We start from the raw sequence: 27,267 nt of genomic DNA, 5'->3' as shown, positions 1-27,267 counted from the left end.
GGAGATTGATGGATGACCCAGAGGCATAAACACATTTCCTGGAAATGTGAAAAGCTTTCGGTGCATCTCACCTAATCTATGTGTGCTGACATGTCCTCCTTGCTCTGGGTACCTATCTCATCCAAAAATGCTTGTTGAAAGAAAACACCCCACTGATACCCCTTGGTCAAACCCTAGAGAGCTGGGCTGGGACAAAGATTCAGGCTTAGATGATCTGCCACACCTGGCCCCATGGGGGTGAGGAAGAAATCTCTGCTGCCTTGGGCAGTGCTCCCAAGATTTGTTTCTTCCTCACGAGCCTCAGCCCTAGGAGGAACAACTCTATCAATGTCCCTGTTGAATTTATCTCAGCCAAATGAGAAACCTGAAGTGATTGATCCAGCTTTGAGCTGGGTTTGTACTGTTCAGGCACCAAATGGAGCCCACCTTTCTGATGGTTGGCGTATTGGCCAGCTCTGATTGAAGGAGAGTATGGGCTCGTGTGTGTGTGTGTGTGTATGTGTGTCTGTGTGCCTGTGTGTACACTGACAGCCCACAAGGTTCCAGAAAGATGAGAAGACTCATCAGAGCCCTGGAGGTACTGTTTGGGGCAGGGTGCAAGTGAGAGAACACATAAGGAAAAAAAGAGCATCCGGAAGGGTAAAAGGGAAGATGATGTAAAAGGTTAGCAGTGAGGATGATGAGCCACTGCAAAAGGATGCTGCTGCTGCTGCTGATTGAGGCATTTGTTAAGCGCTTACTATGTGCAAGACACTGTATTCATTCATTCATTCAGTTGTATTTATTCAGTGCTTACTGTGTGCAGAGCACTGTACTAAGTGTTTAGGAAAGTACAAAATAATAATAAGCAGACACATTGCCTCAATGAGCTTACAGTCTTGGGCGGTCAGGGGGAGACAGACATTAATACAAATAAATAAATTACACAGATATGTATATGCGTTGTGGGGCTGGAGGTGGGGAAGAGCAAAATGGGCATGTCAGGACAACACAAAAGGGAGTGGGCAAAGAGGAAAGGGGGACTGAGGGAAGGCCTCTTGGAGGAGATGTACCTTCAGTAAGGCTTTGGGGGGAAAGAATAATTGTCAGATTTGAGGAGGGTAAGGCATTCCAGGCCAGAGGTAGGACATGGATGAGGATCTGGTGGTGAGATAGGCAAGACTGAGGCACAGTGAGAAGGTTAGCATTAGAGGAGACAAGTGTATAGGCTGAGTTGTAGTAGGAGAGTAGTGAGGTGAGGTAGGAGGGGGCAAGGTGATTGAGTGCTTTAAAGCCAAAGGAGTTTTTGTTTGATGTGGAGGTGGATGGGCAACCACTGGAATTTTTTGAGGTGGGGGGAGTGACATGTTCTGAACGTTTTTGTGGAAAAAAGATCCAGGCAGCAGAGTGAAGTATGGACTGGACTGGGGAGAGACAGGAGGCTGGGAGGTCAGTAAGGAGGCTGATGTAGTAATTCAGGCAGGATAGGATGAGTGAGTGTATTAACGTGGTAGCAGTTTGGATGCAGAGGAAAGGGCGGATTTTGGCAAAGTCGTGAAGGTGAGATGGTCAGGATTTAGTTATGGATTGAGTATGTGAGTTGAAGGAGAGAAAGGAGTCAAGGATAATGCCGACGTTAGAGGCTTGTGAGACAGAAAAGGGGTGATGCCTTATACAGTGATGGGAAAGTCAGAGGAATGACAGAGAAGCTATACTAAGTGTTGGGGTCGAATCTAGGAAATCAAATTGGACACAGCCTTAATCCCCATTTTACAATTGAGGTAACTGAGTCACAGAAAAGTGAAGTGACTTGCCCAAAGTCACATGGCAGACAAGTGGCAGAGCCAGGATTAGAACCCAGCTCTTTCTGACTTCCAGGCCTCTGCTCTCTATCCTGTAGACTATGCTGCTTCTCTGCCGTTCCTGCCCAAAGGGAGAAGCAAAAACATGCTCATGTTGCTGCTTCCTTCTTGGAAGTGCTGAGCAGAGGACCTCTCCTCTTGGAAAGTGAACCCAAACAAATCTGCATGGAAGAGAAATCTAGATATCCCTCAAGGCCCAGCCACTGGGCCTTGGTTTTATTCTTCTCCTGCTGCAGATGGTCTGTCCCCTGATACAGGTCTCCAGGACTCTTCTAAGGGGAAAACTCTTTTCTGGAGAAGGCCAACTAACTCTAAACACTTGCAAGGGCAAATAATATTATTCCCTCTGTCTTTGGGAATCAGACACTGGAGCTCACCAGAGGAGGAACTATCCTCCAGCCTTTCTTGGAGTTTTCCCTAAACCTCACAGGGATTTCAGTTTCTTTTTGTACTATCTGCCCCCACTTCTGGGACCATTGTCCTTTCTCCCTTTCTCTTTCTTCCACCACCCTCCATCCTCTTAGATCCTGGCTTCACCAGGACATAACTCCTTTCCCATCTATTCTCTTCCTTCTCCTTCTGCTATTTTGTGACTGACTTCTGACCTCTCATTCTCTTCCTCCATGATCCCTATTTCTCTGGCTGATGCAATAAGAAACTCACTAGATCTATAACTAAAGGCACCCATAAGGAGCCCATGGTGGTGGCTGAAATTGATGAAGTTGGTGATTTAGCTTTGGCTTTCACTCTGCCTTGAGTTGAGGGCTTCAGTCAATCAATCCATCAGTGTAATTTATTAAGCACTGGATGCAGAGCCTTGGGAGAGGGCCAAAGAATGATATACATGTTCCTTACCCTCAAGAAGCTAACTCCTCAGTAGGAACACCACTGACATTCCTGGAGCAATCAATAAATGATATTTATTGAACACCTATGGTATGCAGAGCACTGTATTGAGTGTTTGGGAGAGTACAGTTCAGTAGAGTTGGTAGACATGATTCCTGCCCACGAGGAGTTTACAGTAAAATGGGAGTGAAGGCTGGGTCAAGTCATCCCCGAATCTCAGGGTTCAATCAGGTAAGGGCTTTTGTGTGTGTGTGTGTGTCTGTGTTTGTGTTATTGGAACTGGCAGGGGCAGCTACTCTTATCATCCCCATGAATCTTGGTATCTCTCCCTCCCCACAAAAGGAAACATTCCCCAGGGGGTGGTGTTGAGAGGATAGTTGAGAAGGGCTGGGTTCACTTAGGAAGAAAGGTCAGAGAAGGTCATGACAAAGATAGCATTACCGTCTGTTGCTATCCGTATAGCCTGGGCTTTTCCAAATTGGAGGACTCACCTCTGGGGAAAAGAGGCCCCTTGAAAGCAGAAGTTAAATTAGTAGGCGCTCACAGGACAGCCTCTGTGGTAGCAAAGTACATGCTTCAGGAGGCACACTAACTCTTTCCAGCTACAAGGGCGCCATTCAGTTCAGGGGCCAGAGAGTGTTCAGTTCTCTAAGCATTCGACTCATTTCCAGACGGGACTTGGCTTTTTCGGCCTTTGTGGGTTTTTCTCTTTATCGTGATAAGAGACCTGTGGAAAGAGCTCCGGCCTGGAGTTAGAGGACATGGGTTCTAATCTCGGCTCTACTACATGTCTGCTGCGTGACACTGGGCAAGTCACTTAACTTCTCAGTTAAGTGCCTCACTTAACCTCATCTGTAAAACGGGGGTTAAGACTGGGAGCCCCAAGTTGGACAGGGACTGTTCATGACCTGATTACCTTGTAAGTACCCCAGTGTTTAGAACAGTGCTTAGCATATAGTAAGTACTTAACAAATACCACAATTGTTATTATAATTATTATTATTAATTAGGAGCAGTGAGGAATGGAGACTAGAGAATAATTGTTACCCAAGAGACAGTGCTGTCACTACTGTAAAAGGAGAGTGTGCCCTCTGTCCGAGGATAGAGAGAATTGCTGCAGCTATTCTGCCTGAGAAAAGTGTTGCCATTATCTGGAGGATCTGGCCCAGCGAATGAAATTCTAAATGAGCAATGACCAACTTAAAATAAAGCATCCTAGTTCCTGGCATATGGTAGCATGGGTAGGGAGCAGAACAAAAATATAGACATCAAGTCTGCTGTTCATCCACTTCAGTAAGCTTTACGGATGTAATTTATAACGCCGCAGGCAAGCATTGTGGAAGAAGCCAAAGAGAATGGAAGGCCGTAAGACACGCCCAGAACATCCGAGGTGAGAGGAGAGATCAATTTTGCCACTCAAGGAGGGAAATTCATTCATTCGCTTCATTCAGTTGAATTTATTGAGCGCTTACTGGGTGCTGAGCACTGTACTAAGCAGTGAGTACAATATTGGGAGAGTACAATATAACAATAAACAGACTCTTTCCCTGCCTGGGCTAACATGATCAAAACCTTCTCAAAGATTTCTTAGGAATAGTCCAGAGGCTCTCAAAAGGAAGCTAGAAAGGCTAGCTATGGGGCCATCCAGACCAGGGAGATGCTTTCAGATGTAGATATGCCACTGGGGGTCATGAGGGAATAAACTGCTTGCCTAAATACTGCACAGTGTAAACTACTTTGAGTTCTCTCTAGTAAGGCACAGTAGAAATGCAAGGTGGCAACATATCATTTGACTTCCAGACCAAATATGAATGCTTTCTCATATTCGGAGCACTGTATCTACTGTAATGCAATTCCGGTACCCTATAGTGGCTTACTATTGATTGGTGAGAAAATACAAAAGGTTTTATCAAGGATTGATTAAGACTTTGGACCTGAGGTGGGGAAACTCGTGGCTGTGTATGAAAGAACAGAAAACAGCAAATTCAAATGATCTTTTATGTTATTTTCAGGGGGAGAGACAGGTGAACAGACTGCTGTCTCACACAACATTCTAGAGAAGAGGGGCAGAAAGAGCAAGTTTTTGAAATTGCAGTGCACACTTAATCTAGAATCATCCCATCAGGCACCTTGTTTACAGAAGCTTCCAAAGTGATTGGCACCAAGATTGTTCGGTGATAGGCAAAGAAAGATGCCTCGAAGGGTTTTCTGCTCTGCCTATCCCCATAGCTGATGTGCACATACACAAGTTTCTGCCTCTCATTAGATTACAACTAACCCTGGGATCAATAATTCCATCTTGGGATGTGGGGCAGAATTAATATTTGACATACAAGCAGGGTCTAGTCCACCTGACTATAACTAGATATTGGAGCTACTCCTAAACCCTGGGCCAATCAACAGCCTAGCGCATAATACATTGCTCAAGCACTTAGTACAGTACTTTGCACACAGTAAACACTCAATAAATATGATTGAATGCATGAATGGAACCTTCTAGGAATGGAATTCATGCCCCAGATTGACTCAGAACTGGCTGCAGCCCTGATATCTAACAAGCAGATGGGCTAAGTTAAATTGACCCATCATTTATCAGGTATAGTCATGGGAAGAATTGAGTCCCAAGTAAAGTTGGAAGGGAACAGTTACTTTAATTATTCGTCCATCAGCTCTCTCCCTCCCTCATTCATCCACTCTCTTCCACTACGTTCTTGGTCACACTCTTCATTCCCCTCAAGGTCACCTTATCACTTTGCCTCATTCTCATCTCTTCCACCTCTGACTCATATCTGGAACCTTCTTCCCTGTCAAATTCAGCATGACTTATGGATAGAGCATGGGCCTTGGATTCAGAAGATCTTGGCTCTGCTGCTTTTCTGCTGTATGGCCTTGGGCAAGTCACTTCACTTCTCTGTGCCTCAGTTACCTCATCTGTAAAATGGGGATGAAGACTTTGAGCCCTACGTGGGACAACATGATTACCTTGTCTCTACCCCAATGCTTAGAACAGTGCTTGGCACATAGTAAGCGCTTAACAAATGTGAACATTATTATGATTATTACAATGGGGATTGATACTGTGAGACCCATGTGGGAAATGGACTCTATCCAACTTGATTATCTTGTATCTACCCCAGTGCTTTAGTACAGTGCCTGGAATAATAAGCACTTTACGAATACCTTTTAAAAAAAACTCACAAGATCACAGTCCTCCAATCTTCAAAACTCTTCTGAAATTCCACCTTCTGAGGGAAGCCTTCCTAGATATATTCTTTCCCTCCACAGGTCATGTCCTTCTAACTATTACTTCAGCATTTTTTCACCACTTCTGCTCTCAACAGCCACATAAAGCCCATTTGTATATAAAGACTTGTATACTCTACTCACCCACATATCCATCTTTCTATTCTCTTTTTTCCTCACCATGTTTAATTATTTTATCTGTTTCTCCTATTAGCCTGTAAGCTCCTTAAGATCAGGGATCATATCTTCTAACTCTATTATTATTATTACTATATTTGTTAAGCATTTACTATGTGGTAAGCACTGTTCTAAGCTCTGCGGTGGTTACAAGTTAATCAGGCCGGACAAAGTCACTGTCCTACATGGAGATCGCAGTAGAAGTAGAAGGGAGAACAAGTATTTAATTCCCATTTTGCAGTTGAGAAAATTGAGGGATAGAGAAGTTAAGTGACTTGCCCAAGATCACACAGCAGGCATCTGATGGGGCCAGAATTAGAACCTAGGTTCTCTGACTCCCAGGACCATGCTCTTTCCACTAGTCCACACTGCTTCTATTGTGCTTTGTACAGTATTCTGCACAGAGTAGGTGCTCAGTAACTATTGACTGGTTAATTAACCTACCTGTCTATAGACCAGGTTCGTTAAACTTTTGTTTTGCCTACTTTTCTGGATTTTGAGAAGTGGGCTTTTTAAAAAAATCAGATTCCTTTATCAGTTGGACCAATTGCCATCTGCCCATTGCCTTCAGGAAGGTTTTTTTCTGGTTGTCTCATCAGGAAGCTGTCTTTCCTCTTACTCAGCTGTTTCTAGTCTAGGCTAGAAATGATCCTGGTGGAAGCTTGTTCTGCGGAGGTGTGAATCCCAAGAGGGACAAAAGGGGCTGGGTTTTTGAGCATCTGAGTGTTCCACTTCTGGGACTTTATCCTACCTTCTTCCATCTTCAAGGCTGGTCAGAGCCTTTCTCTGACCCTGTCACAATGGACCTAAGCTATATTGCTGTCTTTGAATTTCAGTCAGGCAGTCAGTTAGTTGAATATACTGAGTGCTTACTGTGTTGTGTGCTGTAATCCCAGTTCTACAACTTGTGTGCTGTGTGACCTTGGGCAAGTTAATTCATTTTTCTGTGCCTGTTTTCTCATCTGTAAAATGGGAATTGACATTGTGAGCTTCACATGGAACAGGGACTGTGTCCAACCCGATTTGCTGTATCAACCCCAGCACTTTAGTACAGTGCCTGGCACATGGTAAGTGCTTAGCAAATACTACAAGTATTAATTATTATTACTGAGCACTTGGAAGGGTACAATACAACAATAAACAGACACATTCCCTGCTTACGATGAGCTTATGCAGATGGCTGACGCTTCATCTCAGCAACACCAAAATGATAGCATCCCCTTGTATTTAGACAGTATCCATCTTCCAAGATGGTGGAGTGCACCAGTCAGTCACTGAAATAATTTTCCAGAATGATGAATTTTAAGGGCTGTTTCCAATCAGTAGTATTTATTGAGCACCTACCAACTGTGTGTAGAGCACTATGATAAGTGACTGATTGGGAGAATACAATAAAGTTAGTAGACATGATCTTTACCCTCAAGGAATTTACTGTCTAGCAAAGGAAATAGTAAAATAAATTTCAGATTGAAGGAATTATAATTATGGTATTTAATAATAATTATAGTATTTGAGCACTTATCATGTTAAGCAGTGTTCTAAGCACTAGGGTAAATACAAGTGAGGATCACAGTCTCAGCAGGAGGGGCAACTGGTTTTTAATCCATATTTCACAGGAGAGGAAACTGCACAGAGAAGTTAAGTGATTCATCTTGGGTCAGCCAAGCACATGACATAGTGAAATTAGAACCCAGATCTTCTGACTCCCAAGCCCGTATTCTTTCCACTAGGCCATGCTGTTTCTGAAGAAGGGGATGTGAACTGAGTTAGTGCTTAAGTGATAGGATATGTAAGATACGTACATAAGTGCTTCAGGAGGTTGAGAGTATTTCAGTGCTTAGAAGGCACCAACAGTGCTGAAAGGGCAGTTGGGAGAAACTGGGGAGATTAGAAATTAATTTAATTTCATTAATATAATTAATATAAATTAATCAGGGAAGGCTTCCCTGGGAGAGGTGGGATTTCAGAAGGGTTTTGAAGATGAGGAAAGCTGGAGGGTTATGGCAAGAGTCTTGAGAGTAAGGCACAATGAGTGAGTTGTTTGGAGAGAAGAGAGGAGTGTAAAGTGGAGTGTATGGGAGAAGATCATGTAAGTAGGAGGGAAAGAGCTGATTGAGTGACTTAAAATCAATGATCAGGAGTTTCTGTTTGATGTGGAGAGTAAAAGGCAACTGTTTGAGGTTTTTGAGAAGTGGGAAGATGAGTGCAAATTGAGAGTTTAGACAAATGATCTGGGCAATGAAGTGGAGTGTGGCCTCAAGAGAGGAGAAATTGGAGGCTGGAGATCAATGAGGAGTCTCATATAGCTGGCCAGGAGGGAAATGACTAGTATCTGGACCAGCACGGTAGCTATTCTGTAGGGAGAGGAATGGGTGGACACAGGAAATGTTGTGACAGGAGTTGCTGACAGACTGAATATGGGGGTCGGAAGAGAAGCAGGCTTCAGAGACAGGGAATATTGGAGCATTGTCCTCTGTGATGGGAAATTTAGGCTGAGGGGAGGATCTGGAGAGAAGAGGAGATGTTCACTTTTGTACATACAGTAATAATAATAATAATGTTGGTATTTGTTAAGCGCTTATTATGTGCCGAGCACTATTCTAAGCACTGGGGTAGATACAAGGTAATCAGGTTGTCCCACATGAGGCTCACAGTCTGAATCCCCATTTTACAAATGAGGGAACTGAGGCACTGAAAAGTTAAGTGACTTGCCGAAAGTCACACAGCTGACAGGTGGCAGAGCTGGGATTAGAACCCATGACTTCTGATTCCTAAGCCCGTGCTCTTTCCACTGAGCCATGCTGCTCTTTGTCACTTCAGGTACAGAAGTAACTTTTCCAAGGCCATACAAATCAGGAACGGAAACCAGACAATCCAGAGCCCAGCCCACCAGGCCTTGTTGCACTGCTTGCTGTAAAGGGTTTTATACACCTGGGTCCTCAAATCGAAGCATTTGTACTGAGGACTCTTATTTCCTTGTAGGAAAATAGTAACCATGAAAAATGACTGCAAATGATTGTCCTGATCTTCCAGAAATACCTTGCTTCCTCATTATTTACAGAGACTGAGAAAGAAGAGCATTTTCCACTTCTTTCCAAGGTGGAAACTGATGCAGTCAGACTCAGGTTTGCAGAATTAAGAACTTACTGAAGGAAAAGTGTCTATGGGGGAAATACCCTTGCTAGTTCAGATAGTAAACACCAGTGAGTCTGACCCTCCATTTTTTTAAAATGGTATTTGTTAAGTGTGCTAAGTGTTATGTATCAAGCACTGTTTTAAGAACTGGGGTAGACAAAAGTTAATCAGTCAGACACAGGTCCTGTCCAACATGGGGCTCACAGCCTAAGAGTAATAATAATAATAATGTTGGTATTTGTTAAGTGCTTACTATGTGCAGAGCACTGTTCTAAGCGCTGGGGTAGACACAGGGGAATCAGGTTGTCCCACATGGGGCTCACAGTCTTAGTCCCCATTTTACAGATGAGGTAACTGAGGCACAGAGAAGTTAAGTGACTTGCCCACAGTCACACAGTTGACAAATGGCAGAGCTGGGATTCGAACTCATGACCTCTGACTCCAAAGCCCATGCTCTTTCCACTGAGCCATGCTGCTTCTCAGAGGGAGAACAGGTATTGAATCCCCATTTCAGAGTTGAAAATTTTGAGGCACAGAGAAATAAAGTGATTTGCCCAAGGTCCTACAGCAGGTTAGAGATGGAACCAAGATTAGAACCCAGGTCCTCTGTGTCCCAGGCCCATTCTTTATCCCCAAGACCATGCTGCTTCCCTCTAGTGCATGTAGACAGCTTTGCAAACCTTTTCAGTGAGAGGGGTTAATGGTTGGCTGTGGCCTAAGGGGAAGGGGATGTGGCCTATTCAGAGTGGGGAGGACCCAGCTGGTATATTATCTGTATTTATGGCAAGAATTATCTAATGACTCCTTTGTAAAGCCACAGGAGCTTATCTCATTGTTATGGTGTGAAAGCATATATTTCAGCTGCTCAACTATTCTCCCCAAATTATGTCTGGAGGGAAACCAGGGTGTTCAAAATTCAAGTTGGCTTGTCTATTCCTTGGGCCCAAAAATCTTGTATTAAGCAGGGGGCTAAAGTAGGCATTTGAATTCTAGAATTTCACTTCCTTCAGACTGAATGGCAGGGTGCAAACCACATGGTTAGGGAGATCTGTCCCTCACCTCTTCTGCTTCCCCTCCCCTCATCCCTTCTCAACCCTTCTCTTCTCTCTTTTCTTTTCCCTTCTCCTTTCCCCCTTTCCTTCCTTCTCCCCCTTTCCCTTCCCCCTCCCCTCTTCCACTCCCTCTTGGCTCCTTATGTTGGATAAACAGTCCCTATTGGTCATCATCATCATCATCATCAAATATGGTATTTATTGAGCACTTACTGTGTGCAGAGCACTGAACTAACATATAATTTATAGATAAGAACATAGTGCTTTAGGGTTAAGAGTGGGGAGAATATTAAATGCCCGAAGGTTACAGATCCAAATGCGTAGATGATGCAGAAGAGAGAGGGAACCAGGGAAAGGAGGCGTAATTGGGGAAGGCCTCTTGGACGAGATATGACCTTAATAAGGTTTTGGAGGTGGGGAGAGAGGTAGTCTGATGCATATGTGGGGGGGAAGGAATTCTAGGCTAGGGTAAGATGTGGGAATGGGGTCAGTGGCAACATAGGTGAGATCAGGGCATAGTGAGTAAGCTGTTCCTAGAGGAGTTAAGTATGAGGACTGGGCTGTAGCAAGATGTCAGTGAGGTAAAGTAAGAGGGAGTGAGCTGATTGTACTTTAAAGCCAATGTTAAGGAGTTTCTGTTTGATGCACAAGTGGATGGGCAACCTTTGGAGCTTCTTGAGGAGTGGGGAGATGTGGACAGAACTTTTTATTTGAAAAATGATCCATGCAGTATGAGTGTAGTATGGACTGGATAAGTGCTTGGATCAGCATGGTAGCAGTTTGGATGGAGAGGAAAGGGTGAATTTTAGCAGTTTTGTGAAGGTCGAACTGACAGATTTGGTGACAGATGGAATTTGTGGTTTGCATGAGAGGACAACACCAAATTTACAAGGTTGTGAGAGGAGGAGAATAGTAGTATTGTCTACAGTGATGGGAAAGGCAAGGGGAGGACAGGGTTTAGGTGGGAAGAGAAGTTGTTCTGTTTGGACATGTTAAATTTCAGGTGTCTGCAGGACATCCAGCTTAAAATATCCTGAAGGCAGGAGGAAATACAAGAAGGCAGAGAAGGAGAGAGTTCAGGGCCGGAGATGTAGATTTGGGAATCTTCAGCACAGTCGAAGCCATGGGAACAATGAGTTTTCCAAGGAACTGGTTGTAGATGGAGAATTGAAGGGGACCCAGATCTGAGCCATGAGGGAACCCCACTGTGAGATGATGGGAGGTAGAGGAGGAACCAGGAAAAGAGACTAAGAAGGAGCATTTAGGGAGATCGGAGGAGAACCATGAGAAAATAGTGTCAGAGAACAATGACCTTACTGAACTAGTGCTGTTAGTTCACCAACTGACTCTCCAGGCTTAAGTAACGAGAGCAAGGGAGATGGCTTGGTTTCTAATAAATATACCAGAGACTGTGAGTTCTCATCTTAACACCCTATTCATTCTAAGTCAAGTTCCTAGTTGTCCCTCTCGCCATCTATCAGCAGGATGGGTTTGGGCAGGGGGGCGGTTCAAAACAGCCTTTTGGGAAGATACGCTGCATAGATTGCCCCCTCAAAAAGCTCTTCATCATTGCTTTAAAGATGGGAACTGGATAAGAGTGAGATCTGAGGGAACTTATCAAAGTGTTGGGGTTGTCCCAGATTTTCAGGCTGAGGTGAGTCCTAGATTTTGGATGGGGCCTCTCAACTGGGAATAGTTCATTCTGAGGTTTCGAGGCAGTGGGACATAAGTCACTATTCCAACCTGAATTTAACAAATTCACCTGGGAATTAGTTTCCTCTTTCCTAGCCCAGCCATCTCTGTTCCCACAGGCTTCGTGGAGCCTCCCCTGTTGTGGATCTATTTCTGAATTGTTTAATGTGACTCCAGTGTGGTGGACCTCACAGCTGTAGCCACTGCCATCCCCTCGGCTGCTCTGCTACTCAGGAATCTTCAGTCCCTGGGCTAGAAAAGCAGGGGGCTCAAGATCAGCCAGAGAAAGAGGGGAAGGGCTCTTGACAGAACAAACTGGAGACTTCTTCCCCACTGAACTTCCCTCTTCTGCTAACTCCCATCCCAATCTCGCAGCCATATTGAAGTCTTTACCAGGGCTATGGTATATTGCGTTGGAGCTGCCAAAGGGGAAATGGTGTGGATTTAGAATGAAGAGGAGGGTGTCAGAAGATGAGGGAGTGAGGGTGGGGAGCTGAAAGTTGGGGAGTGCAGGTTCACTTAAGGTAGCCTGCCTGGAAATAGACACATACTAATCAATCCTATTTACTGAGTACCTGTTGTGTGCAAAAACAGATTATAATTTAGGAGGCTGCTAAGGCAGTGAAAGTCTATCTTCTGAAGAGTCTCTCCACTAAGGAAAGCAGTGTTACATAAATAGAACTCAGTCCTTTAGCCCACTCATTTGAGAAGTAGCCCGCCCTAGAGGAAAGAGCACAGGGCTGGGAGTCAGGAGAGTTAGGTACTAATCCCAACTCTGGCACTTGGCTGGTGTGTGACCTTGCAACATCTCTGTGCCTCAATTTTTTCATCTGTAAAATGGGGATGAAATGCCTGTTCTCCCTCCCCCCTTAGATTGTGAGCATCCTGTGGGACAAAGATTTTCTAACCTGATTATCTCCACTCCTCCCCCGCCTCCCGGTGCTTATTACAATGCTTGGCACTTAGTAATAGTTTAACAAATACCACATTTATTTATTATTTTGTTTCGAGCTAAACTCTGTTCAGGAACACTTGGGTCCAATTGCACCTGGCTTCAGACTGAGCCTCATGTGATCCTTTGGGGGCAGCCTCCTTATCCATTTAGTTAAGTAATCATCATCCAAGACAGATTACTCAAAATATCCCCCAGTAGGAACCAAGAAGCCAAAATAGTCTCTTTCAGTATTTCTTGGAGGGTCTTGAATAACTTGTGGTTTGTCTATTTCAGTTATATCTAAGTCTCTTTCCTTATTTCCCCACCATTCCTCTCCCTGCTTTGGAGACATCTCTCTCACTCAAGATGGTTATTTGTGGGAAAGTTGGGGAAATTGGAAACTGGGCGCTTCTGTGGCAGGAAAAGCTGTTTGACTTGGCAACTCAGCCTCAAATCTGAAGCCAAGATTCAATCAATCCCAATGATTGACTTTATTTAAGCTGTTGTATTCTTCTTTCCTCCTGTAGAGGGTAAAGGTGTTTATTGGAAAGGAGAAATGCCAAAGCCATTACCTTCTGCCGCTCTGATGTTCCCAGATCGCTGCCAGAAAGCTAAGACACATTTCTTTTAAGTAAAACCACAACACAAGGTGCTCTGCTCTAAATACTTATTTTTAATTTTGCACCTTAGATTAAGTCCATTTGGATTTAACACACTCTGTGAAATCGAACAATTAGACCAACGGACTCTGAATTGCTCATCCGGCATTATGTTTACAAGAAAGGCAGAGTGCAGAGTATGTCTTCTAGTCCCACAGGTGTCTCCTATCCAAAAATCCATAGTACCTAAAAGAAATAGCTTTGCCCCAAAGGAATTTTCTGCACCTGTGAAGCTTTCTTTTCATTCATTCAATAGTATTTATTGAGCGCTTACTATGTGCAGAGCACTGTACTAAGCGCTTGGGATGAACAAGTCGGCAACAGATAGAGACAGTCCCTGCCGTTTGACAGGCTTACAGTCTAATCGGGGGAGACAGACAGACAAGAACAATGGCAATAAACAGAGTCGAGGGGAAGAACATCTCGTAAAAACAATGGCAACTAAATAGAATCAAGGCGATGTACAATTCATTAACAAAATAAATAGGGTAACGAAAATATATACAGTTGAGCGGACGAGTACAGTGCTGTGGGGATGGGAAGGGAGAGGTGGAGGAGCAGAGGGAAAAGGGGAAAATGAGGGTTTAGCTGTGGAGAGGTTAGAGAAAAATCTAAAGTGATTTCCAATCCTAGACTTCTCAGGCAGGTCTCTGAAATCAGTAGATTTGTGAAGTATGATTGTGTTGAAATGAGAAACACTAAGGTATTGTTTGTTTGTTTATAGTATTTGTTAAGTCCTTAGTATGTGCTAGGCACTGTACTAAGCTTTGGAGTAGATACAGGATAATCAGTTTGGGCACAGTCTCTATCCCACATAGGGCTCACAGTCTTAATTTCCATTTTATAGATGAGGTAACCAACACACAGAGAAGTTAACCAAGGCACAGAGGAAGTGAAGTGACTTGCCCAAGGTCACACAGTAGACAAGTGGCTGAAGCAAGATTAGAACCCAGGTCCTTCTGACTCCCAGGCCAGTGCTCTACTCACTAGGCCATGCTGCTTCTCTAGTTTCCCACCAGCTCCACGTGTTGCTAAACAAAATAGCCGTAAAGGCAAAAGTGAACTCCAGAGTGTAGTCTCAGCCTTTTCTTTAATAGCATTTACTGAGCACCTACCTATTGAGCCAGAAGTAGCATGGTGTAGTGGATAGAGCATGGGCCTGGGAGTCAGAAGGTCCTGGATCCTAATTCTGTCACCACCCCATGTCTGCTGTGTGATCTTGGCAAGTTCCTTCACTTCTCTGCACCTCATTTACCTCATCTGTAAAATGAGGATTAAGACTGTGAGCCCTATATGGGACAGAACAGTGCTTGGCACATTGTAAGTGCTTAACAAATACTATTATTATTATTATTATTACTGAGTGCAGAGAACAGTACTAAGTGCTTGAGACAATATTCAAGACCTAGGAGACACCATGGAAGGAGCATGGGCTTGGGACTCATCCAAGTTCTAATCCCGGCTCCACCACTTGCCTGCTGTGTGACCTTGGGCAAGCCACTTTAACTTCTCTGTGCTTCAGTTACCTCATCTGTAAAATGGGGATTAAAACTGTTAGCCCCACGAGGGACAACCTGATTATCTTGTATCTACCCCAGCACTTAGAAGAGTGCTTGGCACATAGTGAGCACTTAATAAATGCTATTATTATTATCCCTGTCCTTAGGGCGCTTACAGTCTAGTGAAGAGAAAGACACTAAAATTATGGATAGGGAGAGTAGTAGAGCATATTCAATATATACATAAGGGCTACATACTTGTGGTAAATTGAGTGCTTATGTAGTGCCGAAGTGACACCTGGGAGTTAAAATGTGGGAAGATTAAAGATTATTCTTGAAGGAGGTGTGATAGAAGGGCTTTGAAGATGAGGAGAACTATGGTCTTTTTGCATATGAAGAAAGAGGGAGTTCTGGGCATCTGGGAGGCATGAGCCAGAGGGCTGCAGCAGAAGAGTTGAGAACAAGGCAGAGTGAATAGGTGAGCCTGAGAGGAGTGAAGATTGAGAGCTGGGATGCAGTGGGAGAGGAGAGTAAATAAGTAGGAGGGAAAGAGCTGATTGAGTGTTTTAGAGCCAATGCACAGGGTTTCTGCTTGATGTGGAGAGGAATGGGTAGCAATTGGAACTTTTTGAGGGAGGAGTGAGGAGACATTTGCAAAATGACATTTTAGAAAATGGATCTAGGCAATGGTGTGGGAATATGGACTGGAATGGGGAGAGACTGGAGGCAGGGAGGTTAATGAGGAAGCTGATGCAGTAGTCAGCAATAATAGTCAAACAACTGTGTCTGATTGGATTAACTTGTATCTACCCCAGTGCTTAGAACAGTGCTTGGAATATAGTAAGTGTTTAACAAATACCTTTAAAAATAATTCTGGGCAGAGAAGATTAGTTCAGTTTTAGATATTGAGCTTGAGGTGCTGGTGGGACATCCACAAATTGATGTCTTGGAGACAGAAGGAAACATGAAATTACAGAGAAGGAGAGAGTTTGGGACTTGTGAGGTAGATTTAGGAGTCATCCACATAGAGGCAGTAGGAAAGGCTGTGCAAATGGATGACCTCCCCAAGGAAGCAGCATGATCTAGTGGAGTGAACAAGGGGCTGGGAATCAGAAGGACCTGGGTTCTAATCCTAGCTCTGCCAATTGCTTGTTGTGAGACCTTGGGTGAGTCACTTAACTTCTCTGTGCCTCTTTTCCCTCAGCTGTAAAATAGGGATTTAAAACCTGTTCTTCCTCCTCTTTAGACTGTGAGTCCCTAGCGGGACAGGGACTTTGTCTTACCTAATTAGCTAGTGCCTACCCCAAGACTTAGACCCGTGTTTGACACATACTAAGCACTTTAAATAAAATCTTAAAACAAACAAAACAAATGAGTGGGGATTGAGAAGAGAACAAAGCCTAGTGGGACCCTACAGTTAGGAGATGGAAGGTAAGGGAAGATTTGTCAAAAGAGACTGAGAACAATTGGCCACAGAGGTTAAAGGTCTCTCAAATAGCCATCCCCCAGAACTTTGGTTTGTTGGCCTTGCTGACTCAAAGCAAGAAAGAGAAGTAGTGTGGCCTAGTGGGCCTGGGAGTCAGAGGACCTGAATTCTAATCCTGGCTCCACTATTCACCTGCTGTGTGACCTTGGATAAGTCCCTAAGTCAAATCAGTAAATCAATGGTATGAGTGTTTACTGTGTGCTGAAACTGTACTAAGTACTGGGAGAGTACAATGCAGCAGAATTAGCAAACATGATTCCTGACCATAATGACCTTACAGACTAGAGGGGAGATAGGCATTAATATGAATAATTTGGTAATTTCTAATATATAAAGATATGTACACAAGTGCTATGGGGTTGGGCATAGGGCAAATATCAAATGTTTGAAGGTCCCAGATCTGAATGCATAGACAATGCAGAAGGGAGAGGAAGCCAGGGAAAAAAAGGCTTAATTGGAGAAGGCCTCTTGGAGGAGGTATGACCCTAATGATCCTTTGAAGGTGGAGAGAGTGGTGGTTTGGTGTATATGGAGGGCAAGGCGGTTCCAGGCTGGGAGGAGGACAGGGCAGAGGGGTCAGTGGCAAGATACATGAGACTGGGGCACAGTGAGTAAGCTGGTGCTGGAGGAGCAGAGTGTGTGGATTGGGCTGTAGTAGGTTAGTGAGGTGAAGTTGGATGGGGCTAGATGAGTGAGCACTTTAAAGACAATGGTAAGGAGTTTCTGTTAGTTGCGGAGGTTCAAAGAGAAACTCCACATCCATTGGAGGTAACCACTGGGGGTTCTTGATGAGTGGGGAGACATGGACTGAATGCATTTGTTGATAAATGATCTGTGCAACAGAGTGAAGTATGGATTGGAATGAGGAGAGACAGGAGTCTGGGAGGTCATCGAGGAGGCAGATGCAGTAATAATAATAATAATAATAATAAGAGTATTTAAGTGTTTACTATGTGCCAGGCACTGTACTAAGTGCTGGGGTGGATACAAGCAAATCAGGTTCGATACAGTCCATGTCCTACATGAGGTTCACAGTCTTAATCCCCATTTTACAGATGAGGTAACTGAGGCACAGGGAAGTTAAGTGACATGTCCAAGGCCACACAACAGACAAGTGGCAGAGCTGGGGTTAGAACTCCATGACCTTCTGACTCCCAGGTGTGTGGTCTATCCATTACATCATGCTGTGACAGGATAAGTGCTTGGAGCAGCATGGTTGCAGTACGGCTGGAAAGGAAAGGGTGGATTTTAGCAAGGTTGTGAAGGTGGAATCGAAAGGATTTGGTGACAGGTTGAATATGTGGATGGAATGAGAAAGATGAGTTGAGGACAATGCCAAGGTTACGGGCTTCTTTAAATCTTAGTTCTCTCATCTTTGAAGTGGGGATTCAATACCTGTTCTCTTTCCTACCTAGACTGCGATCCCCATGTGGAACCTAATTAACTTGTCTCTACCCCAGTACTTAGTACAGTTCTTGGCACATAGTAAGTACTTAACAAATAATCACTGTTATTATTATTATTAAAGCCAGACTCATGCATGAAAAATGCAGAGGTCTGTACGTTTGGAGACTCCTTTATGCGTTGATGATACTCTGTCAATGATAGCCAAATCCTATTTGCACAATTGCTTTTGGTGAGTTGCACTTTTTGCTGACCTTGGATGCTATCTGGGATTGCCCAGAGAGACTAAGATGTAAGAATGACAATGAGCGTTTGAAAATGGGCTCCCACGCTGTTTTCTCCCTATGCCAATCACCTTGCAAACCCCATTTCCTGGAGGGAATCAATCACCACACTCTAGAGTCTGACTGAAACCAGACATTTCCACAATTCCAGGTTCCTTTTCTGATTGATATGTTTGAGTCAGTTAATTACCTAGCCTTTTCAAGGTGAGCTTTGTATTTTCCAAGCAAGCCATCTTCTTGCCTTTTAATCTATTGGCCAAGGCATTTGGGTTAAGACTTTGTATCTATCAGTAATGTTGGGAATCAGAACAAATGATGCTTAATGAAGACATGTTAGGGAAAATCTAAGGTGTTGATTTGATGAATTCCTTTAAATATATTGGCAACCAAACGCAAAGAAAATCCTACCGAGGACATAAGCACTTAGTACAGTGCTCTGCATACAGCAAGAGCTCAATAAATGTCATTGATTGATCGATATCAGGGCTTGCTGTTGCTATTCTGCATTCAGTAATACTCTAAGACTTCTGGCAAGAGTGCCTGACCTGTCTGGGTCCGGGAAACATTCATCTCATCTTGCACGGCTGCCACTGGGGTGACATAGAGGTGAACATAGAGTCTGTTGCTGCCTCTCGAGGATGCTTATGTGCTCCCTGTGCCACCATTCCCAAATCAAAGAGAAGCAGCATGGCCTAGTAGATAGAGCACAGACCTGGAAGTCAGAAGGACCTGTGTTCTAATCCCAGCTCTGCCATGTGTCTGCTGTGTGACCTTGGGCAAATCACTTTACTTCTCTGTGCCTCAGTTACCTCATCTGTAAAATGGGGATTAAGACTGTGAGCCCCATGTGGAATATGGACATGGTCCAATCTGATTATCTTATATTTACCCCAGCACTTAGAACAGTGCTTGGCACATAGTAAGCACTTAACAAATACCATAAGGAAAAATGGCAACTGGGGAAAGGTTCCAGAGCTCTCTGGATCCTTTCACTACTGACAAGCTGGAGGGGGAAAATGGGAGCTAGGGATGAAGACCAGCAAAGGGTCAAACTGCCCTGCCTTCTCTGCTCGCCCTAGCCCCCTCAGATACTGCAGTGGGTGTACATACAGAATGTAGAGGAAAGTCTACCAAGGACAGCTAATCACCTATCCAAACAATAGTTGCAATCTGTATCCCTAAAATAAACCTCGAAAGATGGAAAGATGTTAGTAATTTTTGGCCATATGTGCTCCCCCCCCCAAAAAAAAGGGAGAGCCAAATGGCAAGAAACTATTATTTTAATGTACAACACATTTCCACCCCTCTCCCCCTCCCACCCCATGTAAACTAAATTCCTCTACATGGTCATGGCAAAAGAACATTAATTTCTGATTCAGGTTGTGATTAACTCTGAAAGCAACTGAACCAAATGAGAAATATTTTCCATCGAAGCAATCTCATATGGAGTACGTTGCTCCAAAGGAAGGTGCGTGAACTGTCGGCCGCTCTGCACTCCTGCTTGGGCGAGAGAGGTCCGGCTGTGAGGGCCGGATGTCACGTTCTGCCTGACACGGTCGTCACAGTTGGGGGAGGCTTGTTTCCCAGCTGCAGGCACTTGTGCAGCCGCCTGGAACTTGCCTTCTAGAAGCAATTACCAAACAAAACAACTCTTCTCCCTCCCTCCCCCCTCACCTCCTCCACCCACCTCACCCCCAAATAGTTGAATAAAAAGCTCCACCAGTTTTTCTGTTGACCCAGGGACTTATAAAAAAGCAAACTCATTTTTAGGGCCTTGGCATTCAGTTCTCCTCGTAGAGGGTTATACAGTCATTTTCTTTCACTAGAGTATTTCTCTCCTCCCCACCTGCAAGGTAGGCCTGTCTTTCTCCCTGTGATTTACAAAGGAGAAAATGGAGACAAAAGGAGTTTTCTAACTCACCTAGGGTCCCTGAGGAGAGAGGGGCAGAGCTGGGATCAGAGCCCTGGGTCCCCTTTCTGCTTAGTTCCTGAGCCTGGCTTCCTCTCTGGGTAGATTACGTTTTCCTAACCAAGAGGGCTCTATGTTGATTTTGGAGAAATCCATCCCAAGTAAAGCCTCATAGGAAGAATTGGAAGGAAATTCACATCTGACTCATTGTCAATCTCCTAGTTAGAAGTAGGAAAAATAGAAGTTGAGGAGCGGGTTAAACCTAGCAGTGGGAAGCACAAGTTATTGAAGACTTCACGCAATAGGTAAACCAAAGAGAATGCACCCAGGAGAGGTAAAGGATACCCAGGTTGCTGAGGAGAGATGCTCCATGGAAGGATGCTCTGGGCCAGGGAGTCAGAAGGATTTGGAGTTAATCCCATCTCTGCCATCTTTGGGCAAGTCACTTCGCTTCTCTGTGCCTCACTAACGTCATCTCTAAAATGGGGATTAAGACTGTGAGCCCTACACGGGACATGGACTGAGTTCAACCTTGTACATACCCCAGGCACTTAGTTCAGTGCCTGGCACATAGTAAGTACTCAACAAATACCATAATACCAAATATCTAAGAGAGCAGTTTGACTACTAGTTCAGACTCATGAACCTTTAATACTCAGGACCTGAAACACAACTGTTTGCTGTCTAAAAACATATTTCCATCTCTGCCTCAGAAGATATGGGGAGAGTGGGTTGTTGTAAATTGGAGTGTCCAAGCACATAAGGTGATACTGGTTGGACCCAGGGACAAGGAGGTCAATGTGGGCCTGCAAAGGTTGTACCATAGTTGTCTTTGCTGCAATTCCACTCTCCTCCAGCCCGTTAGAGGGCTCAAATAGCTGTGCTTTGGTGGTCAGGATACAGCATAAAGTCCTGCATTTGAATCAGCAATTCTCTTCCTAAAGCAGATTTATGCTTTAATCAGAATTTTAGGGAGAGGGACAGAGGTGCATAGGGAAAGAGACAGCAAGAGGGAAAGAAATTAAAAAAAAAAAAGAAACTGCTGGTTTTTCTCCTCAGCATCTACAGGTACTGTTGTGCATTTAGGCGGTTATGGACGGGGAAACTGAAATTGTAATCCAGCCTGGCCAGATCCATCCAAATGGGGTGGACCACTTAGGGCTTGAATTGGGGAGGATCTTTGGGGTACCATCACCTTTTGTACAGAAGCTGGAGAGGATTAGGAAAATGCACCTGAACTAGAGGGAAAAGAGTTGACTGAACAGAAACCCATTTTCCAAACTAATGATCAGTTCAGAAACCTGAATAAACCCGGAGATGGTTATGAGCCTGATTTTATATGAGCCAAATCTTTTTTCCAATGAACCTTCATTTAGGTGTTCTGCATTTGGAGACTTGACTTTGGACTGTATCTTTTTTTTAACTAATAATAATAATAATGATGGTATTTGTTAAGTGCTTACTATGTGCAGAGCACTGTTCTAAGCGCTGGGGTAGACACAGGGGTATCAGGTTGTCCCACGTGGGGCTCACAGTCTTCATCCCCATTTTACAGATGAGGTAACTGAGGCACAGAGAAGTGAAGCGACTTGCCCACACTCACACAGCTGGCAAGTGGCAGAGCCAGGATTTGAACTCATGACCTCTGACTCCAAAGCCCGGGCTCTTTCCACTGAGCCACGCTGCTTCTCTGGGAAAACTCTCAGGGCCAGGCAGGACTAACCAGCCCTTTTCAAATGGGGAAATCTTTCACATTTCAAACAGCAATCGTCTCCATTTGGGCTGAGGGGAGAAACCAGGGACTGCTGTAATATCTAGTGAGTTGCTCCAAATTCATTAAATTGGGAGTACGGACCAGCCTTCTCAGCTAACTTACCCTGTCTGTTCACGTCGCCAACATCTGAAGTGTTGGGTTTAAACTCTAATTGAAAATGTTTCCTTGTTGGATTATGGGTGGAAGTCTTGCTGTCATTTAAATTGAGTGAGGTAATCAGGCACTGACGAAACTTTCCTACCCAGTAGAGGGCTAAATATTTTCCTATTGCTATCATCTCCTGGGCTGCGTTTAGAAAGTTGAGGTTTTCAGGGTTGGTTTATTCAGCATAGGAGAGAAGGGGTGTGTGTGCCAGTGAGGACTGGGAATTTAGGGATATTGTGTTCATGTGTGTGGATGAATTCCTTCCTCCCCTGACTGGTTTTCACCCCACTAGAAAGAAATTTTTATTTCTGCTCTCCATGTTTACATCAGTCAAACATAAAGCCCAGCCTGACCCAGTGCTCCTGGTAAAGGCATCTTGTTAAGGACTAAGGATTCTACCCAATAAAAATACATTAATGGAGGGTTAACAAAAGGCATAATAATCTCTTCCAGTGTGTCCTTCCTAGGTGTAACCCCACCTTCTATTCTATTAAAAGTGACCACTTTTAAGTGCTTCCATGTTGCCTTTCAATTTGCTTCAAGGTGGCAGCAAATTGCCCGCTAAATAAATGGATTCATCAACAAGATTTATTGTGCACTTATGGTGTGCAGAGCACTGTACTAAGCCTTTGGGTGCAGATAATAGAATAAGTACATATGAGCTCTGCCCTCAAGGAGTTTTTATGGTATTTGTTAAGCTTATACTATGTGCTAGGCAATATACTAAGCGCTGAAGTAGATACAAGCTAATCAGCTTGGACACAGACCATATCACACAAAGTGTTAACAGTTTTAATCCCCATTTTACAGATGAGATAACTGAGGTACAGAGAAGTTAAGTGACTTCACACAGCAGACAAGTGGCAGAGCGAAGATTAGAACCCAGGCCCTTCTGACTGACCGGCCCATCCTCTACCCAATAGCCCTTGCTGCTTCTCAAGTTTTGAGTTTCTGGTCTCATGGTGTTTTCGATCCCCTGAAGTTTACAAATGCCAATTTATTGGTGGCATATATGCACTGAAACTCAATCTCTTTCCTCTGTCCCTCCCTGTGTTTCCCTCTCCCCCTCCACTCTCTAGCTCTGCGGATGAAAATAAAGGAAGTGAAAAAAGAAAATGGAGACAAAAAGATTGTGCCCAAAAAGAAGAAGCCACTGAAGTTGGGCCCCATTAAGAAGAAGGAGCTGAAGAAGCTGGTCCTCTACTTAAAGAATGGAGCGGACTGTCCCTGCCACCAGCTGGACAACCTCAGCAACCACTTTCTCATCATGGGCCGCAAGGTGAAGACCCAGTACTTGCTGACGGCGATCCACAAGTGGGATAAGAAAAACAAGGAGTTCAAAAACTTCATGAAGAAAATGAAAAATCACGAGTGCCCCACGTTTCAGTCAGTCTTCAAATGATCCTCAGCCAGGGTGGAATTTCGGGGTTGGGGTTGGGGGGGAGGGAAGAGGGTTTTAAGGGCGAGGGTGGGGAGGACTTGAGGCAGCCCTGGAACTTTGGTGGTTCACACATATTGCTCCTTCTGTTACTAGTGGATGTTGTGCCCAAGTTGGTTTTGCTCCTTTTTGTGTGTTTATAGCTTCTGTAAGCCTCCGTTTCAGCATTCCTCTACCCTCCCCCACCTCCTCAGGCCTCTCAGAGCCACCCCTGTAAAGCCAATATTGAAAGCAGGAGGTGTAGTGTGGGAGGGACCAGGATGTCACAAATCCATTTTTTTGTTGTTCTGAGATGTCAGGAGCACCCTGTGTAAAGCCAGGTGCCAATTTATTTATACCAGTTGTGTGTCTGTTTAAATGGAGAAACTCTGTCAGCAGTAAGGAGGCTGCAATGGAGGAACAGAAAGGAAAGGTGAAATGAGATTATTTCACAAGTTAGACCACAATAAGAAAAAACAGGCAATACCAAGCATTGCAACATTCCTCTTTCCCTGATAGATTGCTGGAGGAGTTAACAGGAGCTAAGTTGGAGGACAAAACCAATTCTAGTTATTTGGCAAACCAAGTTGGTGAGAACATATCTGGGAAATAGGAGGATAATCCTTTCCTGTAGAGAGGAGGTATGCTATAGGGGCACATAGAAGAGGCAATGGCCTATAATGATAGCATTTTTAAATTAAAACCCAGGAAAACAATTCTTAGTAGCCCCTTTCTCCCACTCCCAATATATAAGCTGCACTTATCCAGGGAAAGGAACAGTTTATGTTGGGAGAGAAGTAAAGAAGGGCTGAATTCTATTTTTTTTTTAACGGTCTCTTTAACTCCTTGGGGAAACAGGGTTGTTTATGCCTCTGCCTGGCTGTTTTACAAGACCTTCATAGAGCTGGACAGAAGTGATGGGAACCCAACAAAGATTCTAAGGATTCTTACCATATCAGTAATGCTGTTACCAGGGACTAGGGAAGGCATCAGTTTTGCATCTAAGAAGGATGGCTGCTAAGAGGATTTCTGGAAGAGACTGAAGACCACTCTGGAGGTCTCTGTCTGATCATCTGTCTATGGGTGTGGGGGAGCCTTTTCTGCATGCCCTCTCATTATTTCTTTGGCTTCAAAAAAAAACACCTGCTTTAGGTCCCTTGTTTATAACTCCAAAGAGACTCTAAATTAAGCTTGTATTGTACAGATTTTAAAAGACAAACCTAAATAACCCACCTGGCCCCCTGTCCATTTTTCATTGTTATTTATCTGCATAGCAAGTCCTCAGCTAAAATATTCACATATAAAGCTAAATTAGGAGGGATGAAACACATCAGGACAAGAGAGTGAAATTTGCAAAGTGGACACATCAGTTATGGTGGGCAGGGAATGTGTCTACCAACTCAGTTGTATTGTACCCTCCCAAGCACTTAGTACAGTGTTCTGCACACAGTAAGCACTCAATAAATACCACTGATGATGATCAATTGTCATTTCAAAACCAGTCTCAGTTCAAGACCAAATCTTTAGGAAGCAGTTTTAGAAAGATTACTTCTACTTCTTCCCTCCATTCTATTTCGTGCAGCCCTGCATGGGGTGGTTAGTTACTGGATTTTAAAAGCAAGCTAAATCAGCGAGTGGTTAAGGAAATCCATAATCCTGTAGCTACTGAGCCCTTTGGGAAGATGCCTGTGCCTGGTTTCTGTTGCTGTGGTGGAGAGGGGAGTTTGTGTTGCAATTAGTCTAGCCCAGGAGGGGTGAAAGAGTGTGTTACTTTGAAGAGCTCTGTTCTTAAGATTTCATCTGTTACCCTGGCTGCCCCAATGAAAGAATCATAATGTAATTAACCGTATATAAAACTAGTGACAACGTCATCTTAACACTCCTTGTTCCTTTGTTTTCCTCTGGCCTTTTTAACAAAGCAGAAGGCTATTAGCAGACTTTATGTATAATATTTCAGTTAATATTTTTCGTGACATTTGTACGTACATAGATTAGGTGTCTAGTCATTTTTTTTTCCCTACTGTCAAACTGATCTTCAGAACAATCTCATAAGAACAAGGTTCTAGGTTTCTAGATTCAGTCAGTGATACATCATGTTCTGCTCTTTTCCCATCTCCTGTTTTGGAATAAGAAAGTCCTTGAGGAGACGTGTATGTGTGATGTGGGAACTTTATTTTTTTCCAAAGGGGTGATATTCTTTAAATGGTTTTGATGTAACAGTTGGCAGTTTCTGTAGTTCTGAGCGAAAGACTGAATGGATATTATGTCTATGAGGAGATTCATAGGAATGAAATTTTAAGAAAGATTTAAATAATAAGAAATGGAAATATATAAAGCTACAGTCTTAGGTTTGTGAATTGTAGCAGCAAGTTTGGCGCTAAGGTGGTGGTCCATGAATTTTTGACTTCTACCGTGTATGTTTTGAAATCCTTTTTCATTTTTTGAAATTTCACCACCACCATGCCCTTCCCCAGTACCAATTGCTGAAAAACATGGAGGTCAAGGAAAGGTATTCCAAATAAAGTACTTAGATCTTTAAGCATTCTGACATTTTCAGGGTGGGAGCAGGGAAAAAACTGTTCTGAAAGAACAACAGGCTTCGTTGGTCATTGTTGGTATCACTTTAAGATTCTGAATTGAAGACTTCCAAATAATATGCTGTTACCTCAAGCCAAGAGGAGCAAAAGTTGCAAGAGTAAGCTTTCAAGATAATGTACTAAGCACTCTGGATAAGTAAAGACTTCTCCAGGACAAATGGTAGGGCCGGTAGGGTCTTCCAAACCGTTAGAAAAAACGTACTCTGCACTGTACTGCTAATTTAAAGAGAAAGTGTTCTTGTTCTTTTTGACTTCGCTTTGGACTGCATGGTGCTGGTAGATGTGCACTGAGATCCCCTCCGAGGCAGAAGCCATCTGGAGCTCTTGCACTTGACCACAGTGGCTCAGGCATAGACATGACAAAAGAATTTTAACTTTTCACTTGACTCTGTAAATTGTGAATTTCCTGCTTTCAGAAACTGGGAACTGTTTCTTCTCATCAGACACCTAATATCTGTCGGTGTGTTCAGTGCCCTGGGCCGTTTCAGTGGATGCTCCTGAAATTCAGCACACAACATATCTACTTTACTGAATTTCAGTTTTAACAGTGCACCTCTGTGTCTTAATGAAGACAGATCCATTCAACAATGTTGTGTTTTCTTTTGTCCAGAGTCCCCATATAGCCTATTTTATATTCCAAGTTTATATGAAAGCTTTGAATACTGTGAAAAATGTCTTACATTCCATTTCATTTCAGTGTTTCTTGTTCTGCATTATTTTACCAGATGTTTTGATGTTATCACTTTTGTTACACATCTTATTCTCATGCTTTTCCTGCCATGTATCAATAATCAGTTAACTAAAATTTGCTCAATTAATCAATGGCAATGTGATTTCTTTTTTTCACCCCCACCCCTTCCTATTTTTATAAAGATGTTATTTTCTAATCTCAGTTTGATGGCTTTCAAATGAGAATTGGGTAAGCTGGAACAAGCATTCAGGAGCAAAAACCACATAGTAATCATCCAATGCATTCTCACCATCTGCCGCTAGTAAAAAAAATTCCATCACTGCTTGCCTCTTGTTTCTCATGATCCCATTCTCAAAGGAGGTTCAACCAAACCTGATCTTTTTGGCCTGCCAGAGTTTCTTTCCCTGGCTTCTTTCTTTTGAATAATTCCCCTCCCCTTAGTATCTGCTCCTAGGGCAGCTGACCGAGGCTTGCTACTTTGCT

General features: G+C 43.7%; 1 protein-coding gene across 1 annotated transcript in view; it reads left to right on the top strand.

The window, feature by feature from the left end:
- SFRP1 (secreted frizzled related protein 1) overlaps positions 1-26,915 on the top strand; it is a 54,143-nt gene extending 27,228 nt beyond the window's left edge. The window contains 1 exon segment of the mRNA XM_029065917.2: positions 23,159-26,915. Within this exon segment, the coding sequence (XP_028921750.1) occupies positions 23,159-23,481 (323 nt within the window). The 3' untranslated portion in view covers positions 23,482-26,915.
- The last annotated feature ends 352 nt before the right edge of the window (positions 26,916-27,267 follow it).

The sequence above is a fragment of the Ornithorhynchus anatinus genome, chromosome 5 (genome assembly GCF_004115215.2).
Source record: "Ornithorhynchus anatinus isolate Pmale09 chromosome 5, mOrnAna1.pri.v4, whole genome shotgun sequence".
NCBI classification, from domain to species: domain Eukaryota; kingdom Metazoa; phylum Chordata; class Mammalia; order Monotremata; family Ornithorhynchidae; genus Ornithorhynchus; species Ornithorhynchus anatinus.
This window is presented reverse-complemented; position numbering and strand designations above follow the sequence as displayed.